The sequence below is a fragment of the Silurus aristotelis genome (genome assembly GCF_946808225.1).
Source record: "Silurus aristotelis genome assembly, chromosome: 10".
Taxonomy (NCBI): domain Eukaryota; kingdom Metazoa; phylum Chordata; class Actinopteri; order Siluriformes; family Siluridae; genus Silurus; species Silurus aristotelis.
The window spans coordinates 22878738-22890388 of record NC_139583.1 but is presented as its reverse complement, the minus strand read 5'-3'; the positions used below and the strand labels follow the sequence as shown (position 1 = coordinate 22890388).

The window sequence follows — 11651 nt, the reverse complement described above, 5'->3', positions numbered from 1 at the left end:
TAATTTTGGCAATATAGTGTGATAGTGTGTGATAGTGTGTGTGTGTGTGTGTGTGTGTGTGTGTATATATATATTTTTTATTTTTTATATATATTATTTTATAGCACCAGCACACCATGACCAATTTCCTTGAACATGCAACCAATGATCCTTGCCAATAAAGGTGATTCTAATTCTGATGCAGTTAATAAATAAATATCCTACAGTCAGAACATTAAATCCTGTGAGTTTAAATCCAAAAGCTGAACAAAGCATCCAAAGACAGGACTCAAGAGCAAAACTAGCTGTTATCTTTAGGCTCTCTTATTCCTGTTATTAACAATGATGCTAACCAACTGCAGGTGTCTGTGTAAGAACACAAGACATGCACATACTGTTACAAAACGAGCCGAGCGTAAGCCAAAAAAAAAAAAACCTGATTTGTATTTATTCTAGAATCATGCAGTAGCTGAAATTCACTACAGTACAAACACATACCTGCAAAGTGCTTGATGATATTGAACACTCATCAACACCACACCCACACCAAGCTATAGTATGTAACATAAGGAGCCCTAGAGACAGCAGGTTAGCCTGCAGATATATTTCTGAGTGCAGACAAGAACTCCTGTGGATTTATACACACGGTATGTGTGTGCATGTGTGAGTGTGAGCACACAGCAAAGGGAATTGCTTCATGGGAGAGCAGGTAATGGTACACTGGCAACATATAGCTATGTCTGAGAATGAAAGGAGTACAGTATAGGGAAACACAGAGACCGATTAGGTGCTGATACTGCAAGGAGGTGTGTATGTGTGTGTATGTGTGTGTGTGTGTGTGTGTGTGTGAGAAAGAGGGAAAGAGAGATTTAGAGAAACTCACTCGACTGGACTTGTCCAGCAGGAACTGGAACGTGTTGTGGACGGCCTGGAATGCTTCCAACTCTGTCCGGCAAAAAGACATCAAATAGTCCTTCACATGTTCATATACACTACCATCCAGCGCCTGGGAGCGAAGCAGGGAGGGGGGAGAGAGAGAGAGACAGAAAGAGAGAGAGAATATTAACACTCGTATATTATTAGTATTATAAAGCTTGGTTTACAAGGAAAAAAACAAGGAAGCGTATGACGAGTTTGTGGTTCCTCTGTCCCGACACAGTTCAGGAGAAATGTACTGGCCAAGTCTTTCTCAGCGTTGTGTAATCTTTGGATCAAAACGGAGCAGCAGCTGCTGGGAAAAGTCAGCCAGTTCAGATTCCACGGCCTTGACGTGCAAAAACAAAAAGTGAAAACCTCCCTGTCTTCTCCGAACTAGAACTTTAATCAGTCTACAGAATCTAAATGCATCCTGGCTCTAGTCGGAAAATGCAAAATCTGAACCCGACCCGAAACCACTGCACCAGGTTTTGAATCGTAACCCGAACACGGACAAATCGGAGTTTGACCTGATCATTACCATCCGTGGGTGTCAATCAAATTCAAACTTAACTTCATAATAGGTAATCAAGAACACCCCAATTATACATGGCACAGAAATAATACAGTGTCATACAGTCAAATTAATCTAATCCAGATGTTCCAAAGCAGGGACAAATTAGATTAAAATCTAGAGAGGCAACGGTAATCTTATGTTTGATGTAATTTATACACTTCGATAATTAAAGTTTTTTTTGTGCTTCATCTGATTGCAAAGCATTTTGGTACATATCTAATCGCAATATTTTGAAAACAGTAGCAACAGTATATAATTTGATAAAGTGACCAAATGTAAAAAAAAAAAAAAAAAAAAAAAAAAAAAAAAGGACTACCAACACTTTTTTAAAGGCAACAAAACAAAGAACAAAAGTAATTCTGGAATCAAAGAAGAGATGGCAGTAAGGCAGCAATGCAAAAATAGTTAACTTTCTTTCGAATCCATTTATAGGTCCATATTAATCCATATGAAACAATTTTTTTATTTGATGATCAGCATTTCATCTATGTCTTTTCATGAACTTGAAGGGAGAAAAAAAAAAAAAAAGCCTTTTTCTGTAATTCTTCTAAAACTTAATATTTCCACACTAAAGTTGGTTTCAAGAAGCACAGAACATATCGACGTGTAAATGCATTCGATATTCAACAGAATTCCAATACCAGCAGCATTGAAATAAATCTTATGAAAAGGTTTTTTTTTTCCTCACTTATACCATTTAAGCCAAACACACACTTGTGTTTACTCTTCCAATTCTATTCTTATCCCTGGATTTTCGGCTAGGTAGTTTATGTTGCATGCAAACGAGAGTTGTGATATACTCTTAAAATGTCTTCAAGCATTGAGAATTTATTTGATTTAGGCTTTGTCACCTTTGGATGCTATTTATTTATTTTTTAACCACACACCCTCAGTAGCCAGATTACTAACTTGAACTATGTACACTATATGGAAAAACGTATGTAGACACCTGACCATAAGATTTGTATGTACTTTTTGAAAATCCCACCCCACTTTCGGTCTCCATTTGCGGTTATATTATTCTCCACACTTCTTGGAAGATGTTCCACTAGATTTTGGAGTGCACTTGTGATATATTTGTGGAGATTTGGGTTTATTGAGCTACATGGGCATTAGAAAAGTCAAGTACTGTTGTAGGATAAGGAGGTTTGGGTTGCAGTCAGCATAACAATTATTCCCCGAAGGAGTACTATATCAGTGGTCCCCAACCTCGGACCAGATTAATGTCAGACAATATTTTCACGGACTGGCCTTTAAGGTGTGGCGGAAAATACAACAAAATAAAATGATATGACCATAAAAACTGGTATTTTATAAATATAATAATAAACGTGAATCCTCTGTGTTGTTTTTTGTTCATTTTGATCGCTTGGGGGTTTGAATTTAGCGGTAATGTATTATGTGTTAGCGGCCGGAGCAGCCCCTTTAAGAAGGTCCTGGATGGAGGTAAGACATGTGACCGAGGCATCATGACATGCATCAAGAGTGAGTCATAGACAGATGTGGCGGAGAGAATCCGGTAATTTTCCAACATTAAACTGAATCAGATAATAAATAAAATAATGTAAGTTATGTATTCTTTCTGTGCGGCCCGATACCAATTGACCAACGAACCGGCCTGGGGGTTGGGGACCACCGTTCTATAGGGTTTAAGTCAGAGCTCTACAGCAGGTCTCTTAATAACTTCCTCTTCAACCTATGTGAACCATATCTTGATGAAGTTGGCTTTGTGCACAGGGATTGTTGGAACAGGTTTGGGTCTCCTAGTTCATGTGAAGGGATTCAAAGACATCCTATACAATTGTGTGCCTCCAACTCCGTGTTGACTCACATGTGGCTGGCAAAGTCAGGTGTCTCAATACTTTACATATAATACATATATAGTACATATAATATACATATAAAATGGGAAACTTTTTTCCAATTGTGTGTGTGTGAGTGTGTGTGTGTGTGTGTGTGTGTGTCTATGTGTGTGTATTTTAGAGTATTGGCAGATTGTGAATCAGTGCATGCTTCCGTTTGATAGTGCACAGTGGGGCTGAAACTCTTAGTCATCTAGTCTGTTATATCTATGTTATTGTGTGTGTGTGTATGTGTGTGTGTGTGTGTGTGTGTGTGTGTGTGTGTGTGTGTGTGTGTGTGTGTCTGTGTCTGTGTCTGTGTGTGTGTTTTCCTGGCTTACAGATTATTCAATGATTTGTTACCTTTGCTCTCAAAGCATTAGAAAAACTTCCTGGTTTTGTCAAGATGTGAGAACACAATAAATGATTCTTCCCGTCTAAAAGATTCCAAGCCAAATACTTACATACATAAGGACAGGTATTTAGTGGAAAGTCTATAGTTTAACAGGCTGTTTCATGTTTTCACACAATTTAGAATCGAGGCCAAATGCAGCTGCAATTCTATCTAGTGCTTGTGTCAGACTTTTTAGGTTTCGGAAAAATGCAGAGGCGAAAATAAGTTCTGGTCCATGTGTGTTCCACCATTTGGGTCATGACTCATTCTAATTTCAGATAAACTGGCTGTACACCGAAGTCATTCCTGACAAAGGTGTGAGTGCCGATCAGTGCTGAGGGGCATTAGCACATGCACACAATGTGGTGACAAATAAGGGGAAACCCCGGCAGTCAGGGTACTTTTAGCATATGAGCTGTTCTCCTTCACTGGCTTGTACTTCCTGTCTGGGATGACCATTTAGGGAAAAAACAGAGCCCGACATACTGGACTAGCCACATTGATGCTTAGTCCCAGTTTGCTTGTGGGCATCTGTGCTCATTTAGCCATGGTAATATCAGGTACTGAGGCTTGAGGTCCAGTCAATGTTTCAATTCATCCCAAAACTGTTCGGTAGGGATGAGGTGAGACTTCTATAGCAGACCCCTCAAGATCCTCCAGTCCAACTCACGCTGGAACAGGTTTGGGTCTCCTAGTTCAAGTGAAGGGAACACAATTAAATTGCATCTAAGTACATCCTATTAAATTGTTTGTAGAAGAAGGACATAAGGCTGATAAGTGAGTTTTCCAATGCTTTTGTCAATATTGTAGGTTTCATTATGATTCTGCCTATTCTTCCAAAAATAATTTATCAATGATGAATTTATCATGAGAAATGACAGAATAACTGATTTATTTCCACATACCAGATAAATCGCTCAGGTTGTGTGTGTGTGTGTGTGTGTGTGCGCGCATGAAATGTATTAAAAGAACAAATGTCAGTGATATTTTTCAAATTGATTTACAGTATTATATTATAATACACATCATGCCAATAAACCTGCATGAACTTACATCAACTCCGAATGCCAAAAAACCCTAACACTAGAGACCCTTTAAGAAAAATCTCCTTAACATATAAGAGAGGAATCAGTTTATGAAGAACATCCATCGTACATGTGCCTTATTAGACATATCAGAATAAGCATGCAAAAGTAATCATTGCAGCCAGCAACTACTCCCAAAGCTGCCAGTATAGATCATTCATCAACTATTTCTGACTAATCAGAATTTAGAAATCAACAGGCACAACAGCTTCATGATTTCCTTTTGAACCAGTGCCCAGATAATGAGTTAAACCTCTTCCACCTGAGTCCATATCTGTCTTCCAGGTAAAGCTAGAAATCAATTCATTATTTTAACAAGCCCCTAAATAAACGTATTATTGACAGAAAAATTTCAATGTTCTTGCACTGTAGGGAAGTGGTAGCTCTGTGGTTAAGATGCAGGATTTATGATCAGAAGGAAATTTCCACTGCTGGGCCCTTAAACAAGGCCCTTAACCAACTGAGAGACTGTAGGTTGGTCTGGAACTGATTGCCTAACAAATGACATAAATGTAAATGCACTTTTTGCATCAGCACTGAATGCTTACACTGGCAGGCTTTTTCCTATTTAAGTAAAAGCTTTATGAAAAAAGGCGTTAATGTAAATGACAACTGAATGAAAACATAATTCAGGGAAACTAGGGGTGTAATGGTACACATATTCGTACCAAAATCTTTCGGTTCAGAGCTTTCGGTTTGGTACATATGCAATACGGAATGCAATCCTTTTTAAGTGTGGAACATAAATTAAATCTGCGAATGCATAGTGCTAGCATTAGCCGCTAATCAGGAAGGTGCTAGCAGCTAAAAACAACTGCTTTAGACAGTTTAGTAGAACATATCTTTACAAAAATTTTAAATTTGTAAAAAACACATCTGTATTACCCAAATGGCGTCTTACACATGTAAACTATTTTATTTTATTTTTCCATTTATTTAATTTTATTTAATACATTTAATCTGTGCCAATTTAATTGATTACTCTATTTAATCAATATAACAAAGTGTTCTATTTTATTTTATTTTAATGAAATAATATAACATTTTATTTTATACATTATTTAACCAAGCAGGCATTTTATTTAAAATTGTTTTAAAAATAAAACTGTTCGGATATTGATATTCACAAAGGTTAATAATGATAAACTGCGTTAATAAAAAATGACGAGCAATTTTGTTTTGCATTTCTTCCTCTTAACCGTACCGAAATTCTACCGAACGACTGAACCCTTTCATATGAATCTATTTTATTACAACCTAACCAATAGGAATGTAGCAATTATGCTTATTTATACATTCATTTATTTAGTAGCTTCCAAATTGGTGACTACTGAGAAATAAGAAATAAAAAGTGAGCAAGATTTCTCAGGCATTTAGTTTTTCCAACTTGATTGAATATGATACTTTGTACCTTTACATAAAACATGACATATTTCAGCCAAAATTTTTAATTTTCCCCTCACTTAAACAAGATAAGAACCAGAGTGGTAACTGTGAGAGAGTACTGAAATAGGGAAAAAAAAAAAAAACTTTCTACGCTTTAAATATCTGACTTATATCTTTGTATATTTGTACCTCGCTAATAAGTTAAACAGTCAATAAATATACTAAACAAAGGGAGAAAAAAAGGCCGACACTGATAAGTAATTCTGCTGTCAGACAACAGAGGGAGCTCTAAATACTGTAACCAGACTGCCTGTACACTTCCTCTACAGTGCATGAGAGGTGTAGAAAAATAACAGAACAAAAGAGAGCAATGCAGCAAACCAGAAAAGGGAAAACAATGTGAGAAGGAACAAAAATTAATTAAATAAACCTAAAACAGGCAAAGCTATTTGCAACCCACATTGTTTTTCCCGCCGCATGCTTTTAAATGCAGATAAAACGTGACAATAAAAGACAGCAGGCAGAAAAGATGATGCCTCCTTAGTGATAGAACAGCCGTATCGAACCAACTGGACCAATGAGAAGAAAGGAAGGTGGGCAGAAAGCCTGCATGTGATTTGCCAGCTGGCGGCCCTGAAGCCCTGACTGTTCAGATATCAATAATTCACCGTAGGCTCCTGGTGCTTGGATCGCACTCGCACGGCCCGAGGTCAAACCCTCGTTAGGGAGAGGTGGAGAGGAGAGATCATGTAGCACTTCAGGCATACAGAGAGAACAGCCCCACACCACAGTCCAGTTTGCTAATGCTTTTAAATGCTCTTTTGCTCATCCAATCATTGCAAGTTACCTTAATGGGAAATCATTCCAGGTTCTCAGTCACATGACAAGATATGTTTTATATGTGTTTTGAGATTAGCTCATATAACTTCATGAGAGACAAAAAACAACAACATTTGAGTCATAACAGGAACTTGTAACTATAAACTGATTTTAAAGAAGTTATTTAATAAATGAAAAATAACAGTTTCTATATTGGTGTGGTATAAGTGAATCGTTTTGTGAACCAAGTGAACCAAAAACATTTTGGGATGTGCTGTTATGGAAAAAATATTAAAACAGCAATGTGTTACTGTGTTACTATAACAACCACGCTCATGTCATATGTCAGCACTTCTAACCAGCTGAACATCAGGAATGATATATGCTTCCAGACCCAAACCAAAATATCCAAAAAACTGAATTATGAAATTAGTTATTGCTTAATTATGAAAATTACAATCCAATTTGCATTTAATTTGATCTTGGTCCAGAGTTGCATTTGCTTTTATTTGCAGTAGCTTAGACCATTAGGACCAATATATATATTGGTCTGCTATTGTAGCAAGACTGAATTAATGGCCTGATATTAGTGATTAGAATTTTTGCCTCTATTCAGTGTTTTAGATCATTTGACTCAACCGTTTAATAAAGGGACAGCGCATGTAGGACATTTTGGTGGACAAGGCGAGGGAGGTTAGATTGAGATGGTTTGGACATGTGCAGAGGAGGGACATGGGGTATATCGGTAGGAGAATGCTGAGGATGGAGCCACCAGGAAGGAGGAAAAGAGAAGACCAAGGAGGAGGTTTATGGATGTGGTGAAGGAAGACATGCAGATAGTTGGTTTGAAAGAGACAGATGTAGAGGACAAGGGGGTATGGAGGCGAATGATCCTCTGTGGCGACCCCTAATGGGAGCAGCCAAAAGAAGAAGATCATTGACTCAAGTCAAGAGTCTACATACAACAACAATCACAGAAAACACAGGGCTAAGGACTATTAAGTGTCCTTGCCACATAAAGTGCAACAAAATTAACTGACTTTTTTTGATCCCTTGCGTTTTAATCACAAATATTTCCCCCAGTCTTCGACATTTTCTAACAATGCCCCAAAATCTTCATAGCAAAATAAAATTACTGTAAACTAAGCAAGGCCCTATAAAAATGTGTAAAAACCCCCTGCATTGATGTTAAACCGCCTGCTGTGTTTGTACTTCATTAAGAACATTCATTTCCTTTGGTCCTGGTAAATGAGTGTCTCTTGTAACACACTTGACTACATGCAGTGTATCTTCGACAAGCAGCAGTGCAGCAGAGTTGAAACTCGAACGCACGTCTCGCTATTCATTTTACCAAACAGCTCAGACGCTGAAAAGGTATTTTCCATGGAGCCATTCTGGTTAAATGACAGTGTTGGTAAAGAAGAAAGCATAAAATTAAAAAGGATGAAAAAAATTAGCGATTTGGTGTTTCTAGCCCTTTTAGGCATATTATCATAGGCTCTTCAACTCCCATCAGGTTCACTGTTTAAATATTGGTTTAAAAATCAGAAGTCTTTTCGTCAGGTTATGTCTAAGATCTGACTGTCCTCCAGTCAGTCACACACAGCCAAGTATGAGAGCAATAGCACTTGTTAAACTTCAGTATGCCTGAAACTTGTACCAATGCACCTCTAGAAACTTTGAGCCAGCAAAATTTCCGCAGCAAATATGGGCTGTGACTGGATGTGGCATCATTCGCCAGTGTTAAAATGTAAACCAGCTTTTCCTGTATGCATTAAAACTGTGTTGATTTACATACTTTTAAAGCTGTGCAACACCGATATTATGCGCGTTTTCTTTATTTTGTATTTTCTGAACTCTGGCAATGCGAACCTCCTTCTCAAGAAGCTCTCCAGCATTCGCATGCCTTTAAATGCAAATCAGTGGAAGGGAAAGCGTAGTGTGACTGTTCCTTTAATTTTGAATTCACAGATATTGATCATGCCATGAACACTAACGCATTTTCAATTTCACACATGATTTTTGTCATCAGAGCCCAGGGATCACAATGTCCATTATTAAGGATGATCTGTCAGACCACAGTACACATTTGCACTGAATACAAATGTGTTTATCAACAATCTAATGCAGGAGCATGTTAATTAACACAGCTCCATTTAAAGGAACAAAAGGAATCATGGGCATTCATTAGCGCTTTTTTTTTTACTTTTACATAATAAAATTCCTAAAATCCTGCCATCCCCATATTACGAGCATTTTCAAATCCCACTGACCAATGTCCCAAAACCTTGGAGCATGTTACAGGCCTTAATTTAGGTAAAATTCTGCACTAGGGCCTTGCAATACTGTACTGTCTTTAAAATCTGCATTACCCATGATGCTCAGGCATGATCGCACATGCACACACACACCCACACACACACACACAAACACACACACACACAGCAATGTTTCATTATGAATTGCAGCTAACATAATCATGGGGTTCAGCAGTCCAGATTGGCAATACATTTTTCTTTTAAAAAGTATTTTGTAGCCCAGTGAATCCACAATTAAAGCAAGATAGTCTTTATTACTAGTTATCCTGAACGTTTCCATTATTATTTAATACTGCTTAGCCTGAATGTTTCAAAAGAATAAGAATAAAAAACTCACCCCAAATATGTCATTACTGGTGCACTTCCAATGTGCACTTAATGAAGCCTGATTATGCTATTTTTTTTTTTATAGTCTTTACATGGACAAGCAGTTTCATGTGCTATTAATAAGAGTATTAATGTTAATGAAGCATTTTACCAACATACCGTGTGCCAAAGATTCAAAAGACAAATAAAATCAATTATTTTTCTGATTCCCGTTTGCATTTCTGAAGTTTTAAAAACCCAGAATGTTTCATTCAAGCCATATCTACTAGTCTATAATTCTAGATATGTTTGATTTTTGAAGATCACTTTAGCTTTGCTCCGAACGCTCAACTTGCCTTCAAATAGTGTATTTTTTGGCAAAGCCAGACCTCTAAATAACTGAGATGTAAGCCTTTCTAAAAAAAAACATTCCTTTCCTTTTTGACATGAACATATCACAAGAATATCTTAAGTATTCAGAAAAATAGCCCAGTTTGAAGAGGTCAGTGTCGAGATATGCTGCTGGAATGCTCAAATAAAGAAATGGGCGCAGGTTTATTGGTTTGCGTCCCTAAATAAGGACATGTTCTGCTGCTGTCGGTTCACTCAGATCCATCACAGCTCTGCGTATACTGGCAAACACTTCACTGACCTGAACAATAGCACAAAAAGCCACTAGTCCCTGTTTTTTAAAAAACAGAAAAACTGAGCCAAATATGATGCTAGGCAATCCGTGCTGAGTAAGTGGGCAGTATATTATTTTACAGAGCTAAGTGGGCTGAGAGGCAGACAGGCCAGTGGCACAGCTGTGTATACAGACTCGTTAAAGCTGACGGGTAAAAGTGAGAAACTTGTTCTCGTGGCTACGAGTCCCTGGAGACACAAAATGCTGGGAAGTGACCCTCAGAGTGTGGGGTAGAACAGAGTGCATACCAGACATGCTTCTCTAATACACACATACACACACGCACTGAGTCACAGCTTTATCAAGTGCCGTGGTACAAGTTAACCTAATTTCTTAGACAGAATTAAATGCAAGCTCAGAGAAAGCAAAGATTAAGCAGAACCTCTGTGCCTGTCAGTCACAATAAATTAGGTGTGAACTCTGTGCCTGTCAATCGCGTCAAGGAGGCGTGGTTTCTCTTAGCTTCTGTGCATGGCACTCCCAGTGAAGGAGTGTGGCTTGTGTGCCTGTCAGTCCCAATGAAGGACATATAGCTTCTGTGCCTACTACTCCCAGTGATGGGGGTGTGGCTATTGTGCCTGTCAGTCGTAAAATGGGGGTGGGAGCGTCTATGCCTCTCGGGTTTAACAATTTTTTGGAAAAATCTAATCAAAACACCACATACAAAACATGATAACAGTCAAACTGCTAACATTATACCATATCTCTGTCTTGCCACTGGACTATACTATACACGGAAACTGAGAAATCTAGAGAGGTATAAGAAACCCGTTCTTTTAAAGCTGCGTCACAATGAGCAAAGTGAGCATGACTCATCACAGAGAGGTGCATGAGGACACAGCTGGAAGGTGGACAGATGCAGATTACATAGCTCGCAGAGAGCACAAACTTTTTGTGGTGAGTGACTGCATTGCTGGTTATGACCTCAACTTGGCAAAAGAGAAGTCATTCAAATTGCATAAACTACCGGAAGAGCAGCTAAGTGTGAGAAACAAGAAGAACAAAAACAGTTTGAGATGCACTCAGATGCTTGAGTTATTCAAATGCTTGCTTAAAGCAAAAATGGTTATAAATAAATTAATCAAAACAATGTGGAAGGGAGAAATGTATTCAGGCCTTTACACATATAAAATAAAAAAAATTGATTTAGAAACTTCTTAAATACCTTATATTAATACGCATGTTAAATATGTTATTAGCAATTGAAAAATCAGTTTAATTTAGCCAACTAATGAACTTAAAATATCTGGAGTGTTTTTAATTACTTATACTATACTTATCACAATACATCTTTTTAGTAACTGTTAGTTATATAATTAACAAATGTGATAATTTTAGACTAATAC

At 37.7% G+C, this 11651-nt stretch overlaps 1 protein-coding gene across 2 annotated transcripts in view; it reads right to left on the bottom strand.

Annotated features, from left to right (window-relative positions):
• fchsd2 (FCH and double SH3 domains 2) overlaps positions 1 to 11651 on the bottom strand; it is a 94321-nt gene that overhangs the window by 21378 nt on the left and 61292 nt on the right. For both annotated transcript variants that reach the window (XM_083552955.1, XM_083552956.1), the window contains exon 9: positions 863 to 985. In XM_083552955.1, coding sequence (XP_083409081.1) covers positions 863 to 985 — 123 coding nt within the window. The remainder of the gene's footprint in view (positions 1 to 862; positions 986 to 11651) is intronic.